This window comes from Quercus lobata, chromosome 9 (genome assembly GCF_001633185.2).
Source record: "Quercus lobata isolate SW786 chromosome 9, ValleyOak3.0 Primary Assembly, whole genome shotgun sequence".
NCBI lineage: Eukaryota > Viridiplantae > Streptophyta > Magnoliopsida > Fagales > Fagaceae > Quercus > Quercus lobata.
This window is the reverse complement of record NC_044912.1, coordinates 2,956,294-2,973,163: the sequence shown is the minus strand read 5'-3', so window position 1 is coordinate 2,973,163 and position 16,870 is coordinate 2,956,294. Positions and strand designations below refer to the sequence as shown.

Here is a 16,870-nt window from a genome sequence, read left to right as displayed (position 1 = left end):
TTTGTTTTGATTTTCTTTTGTAGTTAAGAATAAGCTAGAAAGATAATGCTTAATGTGAGTTGTGTTAGGCTGAGGAAATTATTGTTTAGAAGTCTGCCACTGAGTTCTGTTTGGTTGTGAGGAAAATGAGAGAAAGGATAGGGATTCTGAAGTTGGATTTTTTTTTTGGAAAACTTGCTGTGTTGTGTTAAAAAATTTTGAGGAAGTGTAATATTTATTGTATTTCATTTTTTTTTTTTTTTAAATAAATTTGAGTGTATCTTTTAGTTGAACTTTTTTTTTTGGGTTGCATTAAGATGTGAGTTCTGATTGGTTGCAAGGAAAATGTGGGAACTAAAAGGAAAGGAAAGGAAAGGAAATTTTTTTTTTTGGGGTAAAAATGTTGTGTTAGTTAAATATTTTTGAGAAAGTGTTAGGGATGTGTATGAAGAAATTGAGTTCACCATTTTTTGTTCATAAATTTGAATAAATCTTTTAGTTGAACTTATTTTATTACATTAAGATGTGAAAGAAATACATTTTAAAGTTATTGCTACTCTTTTCGTCAAATCTTTTAGAAATGAGGTGGTTAGGCTACACCATTTAAGGTTTATCAAAATTTGATGCTTCTTTCTGCCACTTGCAGAAATTAGATAGTGAAATTTGGATGAAAAGACTAAGGAAGGAGATCTAATCATGTTGAAATTCTACGCTCTTGCTGTCTTGCCTTTGATTGATCCTACTCGGGCTCTGTCTGGTTCAGTATTTGGATTCCATCTTTTCAATGGATAATCTAGTTTTTAAAGCCTGCAATAGAAAATCTTGTGATGGTTTTTGAGCTATAACATGAAGTCCACAAAAGTTAATCACCTAAGAAGGGAAATAATTGAATTCTTTAGTAGCCCTGTAAATTTTTGGGACTAAGGCTTGGTTGCCATTGTTATTGTTGTTGCTGTATCTGGTCATGGGTTGTTTCTTGGTGGCAGCGTGATCGAGCTGCTTGGTTGATGCGTCCAAATGATTCTTTTGTTGATGCTGTTGCTGAGAATCTGTTGGATCGCTTGGAGGTAGTAATAAGCATCTTTATAATTTAATCTTTTTCCATTCTCTCCAGTAACGCTGAAGGGTTACATGTTCTTCTGTTGGGCGAAGCTCTCAAGTTTGGGTAAATATTTGTAATATGCAATGCTGATTTCACTTCCAAAGTTTGAGTTTCTACTACTTGGAATTCAAATGCAAGTCTTAAATATTTTATGCCTGTTATAACTTCAGAATTGTTTCCTCATTAGGTTTATGTTGGCTATGTGTTTGCCTTTTGCAGGATTGTAAAAAATCATTTCCAACAGCATTATGTTTGGGTGGTTCATTGGAAGCTGTCAGGCGTCTGTTAGGTGGTCGTGGTAAGAATTTAAAGTTTCGTTTTTTTTCCTCCAACCATTTATCTACCTTTTACTTTCTGTGTTGCTATGTAATTAGTTGTCTGCAATCACTTTAAAAGATTAAAGAATTATTTGGGAGGTGAATTAGGAAGGACTAGGATATAATGGATGTGATACTTTGGAGTTGATGCCCTGATGGAATTATGGGAATTAGAATTTGCATTATGGCTATCCTTTTAATTGCATAGGAATTAGTCCAGTGGTTTTTTATTTTTATTTTTGTTGGACAACATTTTAATGCTGAGGAAGATGCTACCTGTGCAATTAGGGCAAGGTGGTCTGTTGTCTTTTTAGTGATCATCACAGCAATGTTGTTTTTTGTTTTACCTGTCTTTTTTTTTTTTTTTCCTTCTTCTTGTACGTTATTTTTATTTCCAAGATGCTCCCACTAATAGATTGTAATATCATAAAGACTTTCCCTGATGTCAGGCGGCATTGAAAAGCTCATTATGATGGATGCATCATATGACATGATAAAACTGTGTAAGGATACTGAAAAAGATGTGCACAATGAAAACATTGAAACGTCCTACATAGTTGGCGATGAGGAGTTTTTGCCTCTTAAAGAAAGGTGTGCATGTATTCTTCTTTCCCCTTTATGGATTCATGTGCAATACACTAAACGAGGGATTTTTAATTTACTTATATAGAATGTATTTGTGGTTTGAAGTTCTGTAGATGTGGTATTAAGCTGCTTGGGGCTACACTGGACAAATGATCTTCCAGGTTCCATGATACAGGTATGCGATCTTAGTGTAAACTTCAGTGGTCCATTATGCAACAAATTCATTAGAATTTTGATTGCAAAACTCAATAAGTTCTTTAATATAATGGGAAAGTTGTATTGGAACAAATGCCTAATCATTGTACTGTATGTTTTATTTCTTTATGTTGTCAGAAGCACAAAGATCAAGTACATATATGAAAGATTACATGTTGTAAAAATAATAAGCACTGGAAATGCCTCTAAAGCTATCAGTTGGTCTTCATCTTGATTTATTTTATTTCATTGATTAAAAAACTTTGAATATCAGGTATTTCTTTATTTTGCAATTTGAATGCCAAAGGTATCAAAAGTGTGTACATGCATTGAACAAAGAGTAGTTCATGTGCATGTGTGCACACAGATTTCTATTAATAACCTACGTGGTTTTAAAGAAAATTAAAACCTTTTTTTTTTTTGCAACTTAAAAATATATATATATATATATATATATATATTGTATCTCTCCTTGTACCAATGAATATAATGGAAGCCAGAAATTTGTTAAAGCTGACTTAAAGGCTTGAAACGTTGTGTGAGTCAAAGTTGTCCTTCCATCTTTTCCTCCCAAATTCTAATCTTTTCATATATATAAAGGGATCCTTGCTGGATTCATTTCTAACAAATGTTTATCTTTGCCAGTGTAGATTAGCATTGAAGCCAGATGGCATATTTTTAGGAGCTATTCTTGGTGGAGAAACCTTAAAGTTGCCTATTCCTTTTCATTTATTTCTTTATTTACTTATCTGAAGTTAAAATTATACATCAATGCTTGAAATGCCTGGTTGATTTTTCTAATTGCTCATACTTGTGACTAGGGAGCTGAGAATAGCATGCACTGTTGCACAAATGGAGCGTGAAGGAGGCATCAGTCCACGAATATCACCTCTGGCACAAGTAAATTTTTTTTTTTTGAAGAATTTGTCTCAGTTTCTTTATTGAAAAAAGTATATTTTTATTTATTTTTCAAGTGAATCAATGCAGTTATATTTCTTCATGATTAATGATGCTATCTAATTGTCTTAGCTTCCATGACCACTCACAATTAATTTTTTTTTCAATAATTTTAATTTGAAAATTCTTGAGAAATGAACACAAACTTATATGCCCTATTTCACATTGTAAACCATTCAACAGATTTTTTGCTTACCTTGTTTAGGTGCGGGATGCAGGCAATCTTTTGTCTAGGGCTGGCTTTGCCCTGCCAGGTGTTGATGTTGATGAATACATTGTTAAATATCAAAGTGGTAAGAATTTTCTCATCCTCTTGTGATGTTTATTTAGCAAAAATGGAACTTTTAGATCAAAAATTAATTGCTGGTTTACAAATTCAGTGGCCAATGAACTGGTGTTAACCAAAATACCCTTTATTGTATATGAACTACAAGCATCAAATGAGTTCAAGGCTTCAAGCTTTTGATTTCATGTTACTATGATGTTTCACTTGCTCTCTTTATTTAATATTGTTGTGGGGGCAAGACTTTCTTTCCTATGAATAATAAAGAATAATGCTGGGAAGTTGATACACAGATGTAGTCAAGCTCCTGCAATTTATTTTCACAAGAGGGGTAGAGTGTCCAACAGTGTTGGTGAGGGTCAACATAATTTTCTCATGAAATATTACCAAAGAAAATGGCATAAAACTCATTCTTCAGTGTAAAGCCCAGTTTGGCATCAAATGATGCATGCACACAAGAGATAGTGTATCCTCTTCATCAATGTTCTTTTGAGTTGTGGAATTAGTGGCATTGAATTGCATATCAGTGCTGACATTTAAAATTTAATTACAAAGCCGGTACTTGATCCACCTTTGTCTTTGAAATATATTTTTCAATATAAACGCTTTAGAATGATAGTTATCTGGTCCTTTTCTTTTCTTTTCCTTTTTAATATTCTTTTTTCTCTCTGTTTGGTGTAGCTCTGGAGCTGATAGAACATTTGCGTTCAATGGGTGAAACTAATGCTCTCCTGCAAAGGAATAATGTGAGAGTTTTTATATTTGTTAAATGCTGAATATCCTTTCTTTCCAATGACTCAAGTACAGAGCATGAGCTAGTTTGGAAATCTCAATTGAAATTTGATGTTTTCATTGATGAAACCAGATGCTAAACAGAGAAACAGCACTGGCAACTGCAGCTATTTATGACTCAATGTTTGCTGCAGAAGATGGCACCATCCCTGCAACCTTCCAGGTGAACATAGTAGATTACTTATTCACCATTGACTTTTTTCCTTGCTAATGTCTAATGAAACTTGGGAATTTACAAATAATTCCATATAGGGCTAAACAATATTAGTGAGATCATATATAAAATAAAATAAGCAAGATATCACTTTCTTTAAAAATTTAGGGAATGCACCGATGAAGACTCTGGAGTTGTCTGTGATTAGTACAATATTTGCCATCAACAATGTTCCTGGGTACTCTTAAATCATTATGCTTCTATATACTCAGTCACAAGATATGTTATATGTGCATAGCCAAAAAGGAATATATCATGTTGCTAGAAGCTTTTGATACAAGGCACTCCAATTTCTTTTTTTTTTTTTTTTGGGAAAAATTTAGAGTCTCTTCATTTTTGACAGAAAGGTAACAGTTCAATATTTCCAGTCCACATATTGATAATGTGGGTAGTTTTTCACATTGAATCCATTTGGTCTTTTTAATACACAATATATTTTTGTTAAGGGCAGCTATATGTTATGTAAATAGGATTAACTGGCTATTTTATGTGACACTATGCCAATGATAGATCTCTGTAACCACTGCCAAAACCCAGCTTCCATAACCTTCAAAACAGCTTCTTTTGCTTGGTGACTTTCATATTATCTATTGGAAAACTTGGAAACTAGATGCAGAGGGAGCCTGCTCTCTCTCTCTCTCTCTCTCTCTGTGACCTGGAAACTATAAAATTTGCTCATTTTTCAATATAGAAGTTGTATTCATTCATTATTGTTGTACACAATTGTTTGCTTGGAATATATCATGGCACAAATTTTTCTTGGTTATTTGTGGGGCAGTTAATTGAAATTTAGACCTCTAATGACACTCAAATACTTGAAAGGAAAAGGAAAAAAAAAATACAGTTTACTATTCTTAACATAGAATGTAAATATGCAAATCTGTGTGGACTGGTATCCAGCATTCCAATTCCTATTTCTTTCCGTATTAGGAAGTAGAGTACTACTGAAAGTAAAATCCTCTTCCCGGGCCGTATACTACGTTTGACACTGCTCTTGGTTGTAGGTAATTTTCATGACAGGGTGGAGGGAACATTCTTCTCAGCAGAAGGCCAAAAGGAGGGGGTCTGCCACTGTATCTTTCAAGGATATCCAGAAGAAATTTGGAAATGGGAACTGAACACTCTCTCTCTCTCTCTCTCTCTCTCTCCCTCTCTCTCTCCCCTCAGTATACCTTGGATGAACAAAGAGTTGAAAAAATAAAAACTGTAATAGCTTTTCTTTTTCATTTTTCAGTGCTTTTTTTCTTTTCTTTTTTAAATTCTCCACTTGTTAAACTAATAAAACATTGTTAATAAAATTCTTGATGAGTTGGTTCCTAATTGATTAAAGATAGGCCACACTGTTCAATTCCTTGATGATGAGCTTGCAACCTGAAACCTTTACTTCTGAGTTGGTTACCAAGTGATGAAAGATAGACAACAGCATGGTTCATATTCAGCATAAAATGGGGGTAAACCTTTATTAAGCAAAATATTTCTGAAGTACAACATGAAATGCCATCTCTAATTGTTTCTTGTTTTCTTCTTTTCCTTGCATACAAATTATGCCTTTGGCATCACTTTTACTTTCAAATTTTGGAACACCAATATGTTTGACAAGTACACTTGCTGTTTTCGTTTTATAATCAAGGCTATCAAGCCACTGTATTCGCAATTGCAGTATGTGTCACAGTGCAGATTTCTCAGACATAGATAACAATCAACCGTTTGTATGAATCAACAATACAATTCAAAAGCATGCACAATTAGATTAATGAATAACACACAATCTCTATTACTTTTACTACAAAGTACAAAGGACACTCCCAGTTCTCGTGCAAAACCTGCCTTAGATCAGCACCAACGGTTACAAACGGAGTTTTACAATGGTTCCCAACATAGTATACTCTTTTAAGTTTTTTCTCTTTTACACGTTGACACATCTAATAGATTAAAGTAAACATACACGAAATAGTTGGTGCAGTGGTTGCTTGCTAAGTAACTACACCTAGACTTATTACCACAATCTTGGAAGTGCCTGTTTGTCTTGGCACTTTTTCATGTTTTAACATAGCACTACTTGTGCGCATGTTCCAGCCCATCACAAATCTTGCAAATACACTTGACAACCTGAGTAAATGCCTAAAAACTCAACCTTGGAGGGCTTGGCTCATGTCAATCCCATCTCCAAAGTCCAAATCTAATCAACACAACCCACACAGCTTACACAACACATCGCTACCTACATGCAACCCAGCCACACAAGCTAAAACCCAACAATAAGCCACTGGCCAAGCCCACGGTAAGACTATTGTGCCTTACTTATTGCACATGTTGACCACACCACAGCATACACATGGCGTCTAATCTACCAAGCCATTACAAAGAGTCCATCACCTTTACAAAACCACTACATTGCCATTCAACCAACACGACTATGCATGCACCACAACAAGGTAGTATATAGCTTGTTGCTGTTTCAAGGAACTTACTCAGTTCATGGCATATGCCTCCTTCATGTCCATAGGTTTGTGCATGACTAACATTCTTAGATAAAGCACAAGAACACACAAATCACACATAAAAGGTTGGGAAAAAAACAATTACTCGAGCAAATCTTCACAGAAATTTCAAGTGAAATAAAATACTACAAGAGAGAGACTATCATAATATCCTTGATTAAAATTCTGAAATGTGAGCGGATACATTCTGAAATCCACCTTAGCAAAAATTTGAGTGGATAAATTCTGAAATCCACCTTAACAAACACAAGAAGTTAATAAGTTCTACATGTCAAAACAATTATAATAAAATGATATTGTAGGTTTTGGATGAAAGGATAATAATTAAATCTAGTGACACAAAAGTTAAGTTCTACATTTATCTAATGATTTATGAAAAAAACTTGTAGGTTTTGGCAGAGATGATAATTTGCCGTATTCCTCCTATGGGTGCAAGGACTGCTATCAAAACTCCGATGATGATCGAAATCTGAAATTAAACACAAATATGTTAAATTAGTTACAAACAAAGAAATACCCATTACTAGTTTTGAATAATGGAATAATAAAGTATGAATAGATTAAAGTTTTAAATGGAATTAAGCTTACCCAAGATGCAATCCAATGAAAGCTCCATCTATTTGGTTTTTTTAAGACAAGCCAAATGATACAAGGGGTCTGCATTGAGAAGTTACAAAAGTTACTATCAGTATATAATTTTGGTTTCAATTTTTTTTTTTTTCCTTTTTTCAAAGTTGAAAAAGGATATATAGTGTATTATAAACTTACAAAGTATGAGGTTGAGGCAAACACTAGTCCTCCAAAGAACCCCAACAATCCTCCAAAGAATGGAATACACAATGCAATGAAGCCTGTTATGGCTGTTATAAAATTCACAATATGAATCAGTCATCAATAGTGATATATAAAGAAAGAAAATCTCTACAAAGTTTTTATTCATTTATTTTTTTGGTACCAAAATGCAAAATCATAAAGAACAACATTAATTAACCATACTTACCTACGTATGTGCTACGACCAGCGAGGCGTAGGGCTCGTCCAGGAGTGAAATGTAACTTTTGCACCAAACATGACTCAAGCATGTCGAATACAGGCATAGCAAAAACCTGAAAAAGGTAAGCGAAACAACAATATTTACTACATCTTTGTTTATCATTTTAAAGGGCCGTTTTGGTACATGTGATTAAACTTATGTTTTCAGTTTTTAAATAACATTACATGCATTTTCACACATTTTTTCACCCACACATATTTCCAAAAAATACAAACAATGTTACAAGAACAACGTTACCAAACGGCCCCTAAATCATTCTTAGCCACCTTTTTTTAGCTTTCCTTTTCTTTCTATAATGGGAAAAGTAATAGTATTTGGGTAGATACAAAATTTATGATAACCCTTTTGTTTTTGGTTAAGATGATATGTTTTGATTGAAACAATTTCACTTTTAGATAAACATGTTATATATATATATCAATTGTAAAAAAAAAAAAAAAAATTGTTGAGTTTTATTATTTTGGAAAAATACTAAAACCAATACCAATTTTATAGTACTACTTTAACATCATAATAAATATAAATGTTTTATAATTATTAATCAGTAACACATCAATTTATAAGACATACCTGATAGCTTCCTATGACATGTAAAAACACCATAAAGTTTGCAATGGCAATAAGCCAACGGGGTTGTTCAAGTGAAATGAGAATATCATCTTCAACAACGTTGCCAAAAGCCCAGAACCCAGAGACAGAGACTGCTAAATAACAAAGGGCTACAATGATATAAGCCACCACGCAACCTTTCCACATGGGCTTCTTGGATGTGTTCTTTTGAGTTGAAGGGATTGTAGCCTGAATCTCTAAAACCACACTGTGACCAGCATATGCAAATGCTATGGTTCCAATACCATTTAGAACATCAAAGATTTGGCCAGCAGTTGTGTGAGATCGAACTCCATATGTTGCTGGATGGTGATGACTACCCCTAATGGTTGATGCTATAAAAGCCACCATTGAATAACTGCAACAATTTACACAATGATCACTTTTAAAACTTTTGTTTTGTGTAAGTAAACACAATCTGATTTACATTTTGTTTAGTAAGTTAAATACAAAAAGAAAATTAATCATTCAATTAAGTATTAAGCTATAAACTATATTGTACATGTGCACATGCCTTGTCAAAAAGCTATTTCAAATAGATCTATTCTATAATTTATATTAAATATTATAAATTTGATGTGTATCTAATGTCGTATTATTCAAAATTTTAAATAATATAAAACTATGTATATTATTAGATACAAAATATAAAATATAAAATGAAATCCTAATCTTAAAATAGACTCTTTCCACATGATCATATTCTTTTCACATGCCTATACTTGTGTGGCCATTGGCAAGTAGTATTCATCTTTGTATTGTGCATATGAGTAGATTTGTGTAAAAGCTTTTCATTCACGTTAGGTTTTTACCAAGAGGAACCCACCAATGAGGTTCATCATCCACTAGATCATATACCAAAAAAAAAAAAAAAATGTAGCATACATATTGATTTAACATATAAAAAGAAAATTACTATTTTACATATCTAATATATACATCATCTCTCTCACATTGTGTGGCTTCCACTACTGTATGAAATCTACACATTGTGAGATGATTAATACATATATCGAATAAATGAGTTATCTTATATGAAAGAGGAGGACAAAAAGTACCAGAATGACATCACTGCAGCAAGTAGGGAAATTCCTTTCAAGGAATTAAAATTAGGGGTTTGGGAGATGAAGACTTGCAGGAACGAAAAGAAGAGGATGAAATATGTTAGTCTAACATCAGCCACGCTTGGAATCAGCAGATCAAAGAACTTCTTCAATGACTTCCCACCCGTGACCGAATACACTATGGTTGAAGCCACTTGAACACACGTTTGCTGAGGCATAACAATCCAGTACCCTAATTTAGGACCAAAAGCATGCTCTCCCAATTCAGGGTACCTATCAAACCTCTTTCCAGGCACTGCTTCATGCAGTTCAACAAGTTGCCACAACGTATAAAAAGTGATCAACCATGAACCAAGAATCGCTACAATTCCAGGGATCCTACAAATTAATTAACCAAAGAACATATAAGTTCAAGTAAATGTAACACAATACAACAATAACGACGATAACAACCAAGTCTTAACTCTTAAAATTTTGAGATCGGACTAATCAAGATCAATCACATATATAAAAATAACACAATATTCAATTAGATTTAGTTTTGTAAATGCTAGTAAGTACGTACCAGCCAAGTTGGGATAGTGCAAAGGGTAAGCCAAGAACCCCAGCACCCACCATAGCCGTAACATTGTGGAAAGCTGAGTACCACCACTTTGCTTTTCTAGATGCAGTTACAGGCAGCCAACTATTAAGGTCTACCACTTGCTGCTCAGTTTCCCTAGACTGAGCCATTTGATCACTTGCATTCCCATTGTTTTCCTGAAATTAGATTGTATAGCATTACATGAACATAACAATATATGCTTCAAGTAAGGGACAAGTTTAGTTATAAAATTGGTTGTAGCGCAAGACTACAATCTTTCTCAATAAAATAAACATTACTACATATTTTGAAAATCTAACCATTGAATTGCATGTTTTTTACACTTTTAACACATATGTCAAATTTTGTGTCAATCGGATATTATTTACTATATGATCTATAAGTTTATATTTTATGTATAATTTTAAACTACAAAAATTTGCAATTTAAACAATTTATTGATGATATAACTATTAATTTTTAATTTTCTAAAAATTTTGCAAGCATGGAGGATATGTGAAGAAGATGTAATTCAATGGTGGATTTATTAAAATTCACCTTCAATAAAATGATATTGAGCAAAATTGTAACCTTACGTTACAACTAATTTTGTAGCAACAAAACCAAATATTCATAGTACGTAGTTTGTGTATGTGCTTTTAGTGCATGGATATTAAGACATACCATTGAAGTCTCGTGGTTGCACATTCTCCTTTTGCACTTACTCTTTGGTGAGAGAGTAATAAGTTGAGTGTTTCTGAAACTATGATCTGCAGTGGTTTTAAAAACGAAAAGTTTGAGTTAATTAGATCTTAGGGGTATCTAATTAATAGATCCTAATGTTGTGGGTCTTGAATCAGTCATGGAATCTCAACCACAATAAAAAGACAAATCAGATAAGCTTATCCTTCCTGCAAAAGTGTACCGAAAAAAGCTCAGTCGGAGCAAAGATTTAGAGTAAGGTGAGAAAAAAAATATTTGTCATGTGTAGGTTTCAATATCAGAAAGTTTAAAAACTCGACAAAATCTCACAATATTTCCATAATATTCTTATTTTGAGTTGTGATAAGCCCAAATATAACTTTATTTTGGCTTCTAATGATTTAGCAACTCAACTTGTGAAAAAATTAGGAGACTTTGTAGAAGAACTCAACATCCAAGATATCCTAAAGACATGGGCTTACTCTATAAATTAACAGGTGGCTCTTGATGAAGAACTTGAACTAGTCGTGGATACTCAGCAATAACTAAACTAATGGTTAAAAAAAATTATTTCTCTTTTCTTTCTAATTTCTTTTCTTGATAAATTGATTTATCGATCCATATGTATAATATCATTATGTACTACGGCATAAAAAATAAATAAAATTGACTCGTAGAATGTACCTCTTCTACTTCCTGTTCTTTCAGAGAGTCTATACGATATTCACAGCCTCTTCTTCTTCTTTCAGAGAGTCTATATTCACAGCCAAAAGCTTCTTCTTCTTTCGTAGAGTCTATACTCACAGCCAAAAGCTAGGAGAAAGAAATCACGAGCAATCCTAGCTCGTGAATGTAAAGGGTCTTTTATAAGAATCTTAAACGTCTCACTCCATTAAATAAATATAAAAGAGGAAGATGAATATTAAGGTATATATAAACACGGATTGGTTATTTATATAGTTTTATTCGGAATATAACACTAATTAGTGTTATATATTTTCTTTTTTTTTGGTTAAACCACCCGGTATTATTCACCAGCAGTATCCTATTCCTATCCAAAATCTTTTATTGGGTTTATGACCTTTTTTATTTTTTTAATTTTTTTTTAACAGAGAATTTCAACCTATGAGGTCTACTTCCGATAATATCAAGACACCACTCAGTTTTTGGTGTAGACAAGGATTGAACCCCAGATCTTTTATTTAACTGTAAGAGACTTTATCAATTGAGTTAGTTAGAACCCACAGTTTTATTACCTTTTATATATATAGGATCACTTTACATCTAATTTGTAACTAGAAAATTAAATAACATCTTTCCTCACTTCCCATTAATAAATAAATAACCATCTTTTCTCACCAGGATTATATCATCTTGACTTTCTTTGTTGATTTTTCGTGTTTTTGGTAATATAAAAAAAATAGGTGAAAATTATCATTTAATTTCCCTTATCTATTCTATATTAAATATAAAATCAAAACCTCTGGAACTCTTACAATTTTCTACGTCAGTATAATATTTAAATAAAATTATTTTTATTTAGTCCAAACATAATAAGAAGTGAAACTCTATCTCTCAAACAAGTTCAACTTAAACTCAAACTCAAACTCATCATTATTTTTTTTTAAACGAAATTATTTTTATTTAATCCAAACTTAGCAAGGAATGAAACTTTATCTCTTTAACAAGTCCAACTTAAACTTAAACACAAACATTGATAATTTATATCCAAATTTGCGAGGTTAATTATGAATATTATAAAAGCAAAGCAAACCCCAATATATATTTTTTTTTAAAGCCAAATAGAGGTATGAGTTCTTCTTATGTTATTTTCTTCTCCTCTATTTTATTAAATATATATATATATATATATTATGGTTTTTAATGTATTTTTTTAAAGTAATTTTCATACATGAACCACCAAACTCTCTTTAATCGTTTTTTACAACATAAAAAGCTTGCAATAATTGAAATTATTCTTTCGAATATAACTCATCCTTTTCTTATATTTCTCTATCGTTTAGTTATATATATTTTGTTTTATTTCAATAATTTCTAAGCAATCAGTCATCTGATTCTTTAATATTTTTTGGTCTTTTAGAAGTTTTAATATCTGAATTTTTGAGTAATTTTTTTTGCAGTATTTGAATCTGTCTGACAAATTTTTTGTAAGCCATTGCATGTTCAAGCAACAGCATCTTCATCAAATTGTAACACAAATTGAAATCATACAAGAGCAAATCATGCAATGATGTAGTTTCTTAAATTTTTCATAAAATTATTTTAGTCTACCTCACAAATAAGAATAAGTAAGTTCCTGTGTATAGCACGGGCCAGTAACTAGTTGAACTTAGCATGAAACATAATTTTTTTTCATAAAATTTTTTTAGAAAATAACTTTATTTTCATGTCAAACTAAATAGTGGAAGTCAAAAGATAGTTATCCAATCCATTTTTAAGATTGCTATCAAACATGAAAAAATAAAATAATTATCTAGAAAATACTTTTTGAAAAATAATTTATTAATTTTTCAGAAAATGTTATAATGTCGAAAAAAACGGACTCTTAGCCAATTGTTTTTAAAATTTGCATTTTGATGTTTTAATGGCGACGTTGCCGAATTCAAATATCATTTATGTAATGAATTTAAATATTTGTTATGATCTGCCTTTGTTGAAGCGAACAAAATCATTGTAATGGCCACCTCAACAAGTTTCAAAATAATTTTAGAAACAATTTATTTTTCCCTCGCAAAATTTGTATATATTTTCCTTCTTGGATTATTGAAATGAATTATATTACACGATTGTTGAACTACATGATATATTTATATTTCTAACCATCTCAAAAAAAAAAAAAAAAAAATTGTAATTTAATTGATTGGTACCTCCTGATGTTTTTAAAAACGTTCTAAGTTTCAAATTGTCTTACTCCATTATAACTTTCAACTTATTTACAAAAAAAAAAAAAAAAAAAATACATGGTACCTGTAGGGTCAAGTTTTTCAAGCCAGGCTCAAAATGAATGGGACCTTAGGCCTTGAGCCTGGTACAATGAATTTGTAGAGAATAGGCCAAAGAGCTAAGCATTAGCGTATGAACAACGGTTATCATGGTACTCTTTACGATCAGATTGAGGCGGACCGGATTCATCAGAGAGGACTGGTCCTCGCCATGGTCTGGGGAGCCTTTTTTGATCGTAAAGAGCACCATGATGACCGTTGTTCATACGCTAATGCCTAGATCTTTGACCCATTCTCTACAAATTCATTGTACAGGGCTCAAAGCCTAAGGTCCCATTCATTTTGGGCCTGACTTGAAAAACTGAACCCTACAATTGGCGCTGTTTGTGGGAAGAGCTTGTACATCGGCAAATATGACGGTTAGTCACGGTCAAGCTACAAGAATCCTTCGGGAGGACAGTTTTGGCAATGGTGCGAGCTGCACGGAAGCCCCCCATCATTTCCAGGAACACACTACCGTCATCATAGCTCAGCCCCCGTTTTGGGTCACGCCTCGAAATGATTCATTACGAGGGGAGGATCACTAGACAGTGCAGTTCAAGGGGCTTCGAACGTCAGATATGCGCCTCCACGCACTTGTCAAGAGGCTAACTCTTGAGACCCCTACTATTCCGGCCCGCTGAATCCCCTACGGATAGGGGAGCCGAGGGCTAAACGAGAATCTCTTGAAGTGCTAGACAGAACCAAGATCTTGCATGGTCCTCGGACTCAAACCTATGGGGAAACTAGACACTCTAAAGGCCCAAGTGTTAGACAGAACCAAGGTTTTGCATGATCCTCAGACTCAAACCTATAGGGAAACTAGACACTTCAAGAGTCTAAGTGCTAGACAGAACCAAGGTCTTGCATGGTCCTCGGACTCAAACCTATGGAGAAACTCAAACCTATGGGGAAACTAGACACTCCAAGAGCCTAAGTGCTAGACAGAACCAAGGTCTTACATGGTCCTCGGACTCAAACCTATGGGGAAACTAGACACTCTAAAGGCCCAAGTGCTAGACAGAATCAAGGTCTTGCATGGTCCTTAGACTCAAACCTATGGGGAAACTAGGCACTTCAAGAGCCTAAGTTCTAGACAGAACCAAGGTCTTGCATAGTTTTCGAACTCAAATTTATGGGGAAACTAAACATTCCAAGAGCCTAAGTGCTAGACAGAACCAAGGTCATGCATGGTCCTCGGACTCAAACCTATGGGGAAACTAGACACTCCCAAAAGCCTAAGCGCTAGACAAAACCAAGGTCTTGCATGGTCCTCGGACTCAAACCTATGGGGAAACTAGACACTCTAAAGGCCCAAGTGCTAGACAGAATCAAGGTCTTGCATGGTCCTTAGACTCAAACCTATGGGGAAACTAGGCACTCCAAGAGCCTAAGTTCTAGACAGAACCAAGGTCTTGCATAGTTTTCGAACTCAAACTTATGGGGAAACTAGACACTCCAAGAGCCTAAGTGGTAGACAGAACCAAGGTCTTGCATGGTCCTCGGACTCAAACCTATGGGGAAACTAGACACTCCCAAAAGCCTAAGCGCTAGACAAAACTAAGGTCTTGCATGGTCCTCGGACTCAAACCTATGGGGAAACTAGACACTTTAAAGGCCCAAGTGCTAGACAGTACTAAGGTCTTGCATGGTCCTCGGACTCAAACTTATAGGAAACTAGCAACTTCAAGAAAGGCCTAAGTCCTGGGCAGAATGGAAGTCTTGTATGGTCCTCGGTCCCCTCGCCTTATGGGAACTAACAATCAATGGTGCCTTTCTGAGTGTTTAAACCAGGTACAGTCATGCCCTGATCCTCGGACCAGACACCTTAAACAAGTTAAAGCTACAAATATCATCGGAAAAGGACCCTACTACCTAATGATCCCCCTTGGACGGTCTATTTTAGATTACGTGTCCTCGGGCAGTCACCCCATTCACAATACAGAACATGCGGCTATTATCCCAGCTAGTCTTATATAGTTAACCGATTTAAAGTCGACATTGTTGTGCCCGTGGGTTTTGATAAGTTCAAAGTAACAGCTCTTTATCGACAAGAGCATCGATTCTAAGTACGGTTCGAAATAAAAGATACTAGCACATTCATTCACAAAATAATTGTTACAGAAAAGAAAGGATACATAAATTGCGATAAAATCATCTTTTATTAGATAAAGAGATAGTAAAACGTACATAAAAGGGCTTAGACAAGCCTATATCGTAAGCTAACTATAAAAAAAAAAGGGGGGTTACACGGGAACTATAGATCCTTCAATTTTGCTTTAGCAGCGACTAAGCAAGCCTGGATGGCACCCGTGATAGAAGAGAAGGAGAAGCAGAGGCGTCTGGTCCACAATTTTGCTCTAGCAGCGACTAAGCAAGTCTGGATGGCGCCAGTGATGGAAGAGAAGAAGAGGCAGAGGCGCCTGGTCCGTAACCTTGCTCCAGCAACGATTAGGCAAGCCTGGATGGCACCAGTGATGGAAGAAAGGAAGAAGCGGGGATGCCAAATCCCCATACCTGCTTTAGCAGCAATCGAGTAAGTATCGTGCTAGCAGCAATTGAGCAAGTATCGTGCTAGCAGCAATCGAGCAAGCACGGATAGCACCGGATGGAAGTCCTAATGCTATCGCACCAAAAATCTGATGCGACCTTCACCTTCTTCGGATTTTGGCTGAAGGAAGAAGAGTCTCTTTTCTTGCCTTATCAAGGAGAAGAAATGTCTTGAACCTTTATCTCCCCTGCCCTGACCGGGCCATTCTGAATCTCGAAGATACCCAAGGCTTCTGAAGAGGGTGTGGCTCCTTCACCCTTACCCTAGCCTTGACCATTTCACCTCCTAAGGCTCAGTCATACTGGTAATGGGGACTTTGGGAACAATTGGAGGGTTAGGAATTTGAAAAGCTCAAAGGGTCTGCAAATAAAGGGAATGAC

At 34.4% G+C, this 16,870-nt stretch overlaps 2 protein-coding genes across 4 annotated transcripts; one reads left to right on the top strand and one right to left on the bottom strand.

Annotated features, from left to right (window-relative positions):
• Positions 1-253: 253 nt before the first annotated feature.
• On the top strand, positions 254-5,753 carry LOC115959060 (putative methyltransferase At1g22800, mitochondrial). 3 transcript variants are annotated; one of them, XM_031077357.1, is made up of 10 exons: positions 254-1,046; positions 1,301-1,379; positions 1,848-1,989; positions 2,089-2,158; positions 2,829-2,872; positions 3,000-3,078; positions 3,341-3,428; positions 4,100-4,164; positions 4,284-4,373; positions 5,429-5,753. In XM_031077357.1, the coding sequence occupies exons 1-10, from the start codon at positions 987-989 to the stop codon at positions 5,540-5,542; spliced, it is 831 nt and encodes a 276-aa protein (XP_030933217.1). In that variant the 5' UTR covers positions 254-986; the 3' UTR covers positions 5,543-5,753. The 3 variants fall into 3 exon arrangements, with proteins under 3 accessions (XP_030933217.1, XP_030933216.1, XP_030933218.1); XM_031077356.1 differs by having other exon boundaries at positions 255-1,046; positions 2,824-2,888; XM_031077358.1 differs by lacking the exon at positions 254-1,046 and adding an exon at positions 1,054-1,144 and having other exon boundaries at positions 2,824-2,888.
• A 1,448-nt stretch (positions 5,754-7,201) lies between these two features.
• Positions 7,202-10,997, bottom strand: LOC115960955 (lysine histidine transporter-like 5). Its single transcript, XM_031079994.1, has 8 exons — positions 10,920-10,997; positions 10,218-10,411; positions 9,647-10,030; positions 8,550-8,946; positions 7,926-8,031; positions 7,694-7,785; positions 7,514-7,582; positions 7,202-7,394 (listed from the first exon to the last, which is right to left on the bottom strand). Exons 1-8 carry the CDS (start codon positions 10,941-10,943, stop codon positions 7,296-7,298), a joined length of 1,365 nt encoding a protein of 454 aa, XP_030935854.1. The 5' UTR covers positions 10,944-10,997; the 3' UTR covers positions 7,202-7,295.
• Between the last annotated feature and the right edge of the window lie 5,873 nt (positions 10,998-16,870).

Bases quoted from the DNA above. Each gene is read 5' to 3' on its own strand.
- LOC115959060 (XM_031077356.1), top strand. From the start codon at position 987: ATGCGTCCAAATGATTCTTTTGTTGATGCTGTTGCTGAGAATCTGTTG. The intron at 4,165-4,283 runs GTGAGAGTTTTT...TGATGAAACCAG, and splicing joins CTCTCCTGCAAAGGAATAAT to ATGCTAAACAGAGAAACAGC. The intron at 4,374-5,428 runs GTGAACATAGTA...TCTTGGTTGTAG, and splicing joins CCATCCCTGCAACCTTCCAG to GTAATTTTCATGACAGGGTG.
- LOC115960955 (XM_031079994.1), bottom strand. From the start codon at position 10,943: ATGTGCAACCACGAGACTTCAATG. The intron at 10,412-10,919 runs GTATGTCTTAAT...ATCTAATTTCAG, and splicing joins GCAACCACGAGACTTCAATG to GAAAACAATGGGAATGCAAG. The intron at 8,947-9,646 runs GTACTTTTTGTC...AAATTGTTGCAG, and splicing joins GCTGCAGTGATGTCATTCTG to TTATTCAATGGTGGCTTTTA.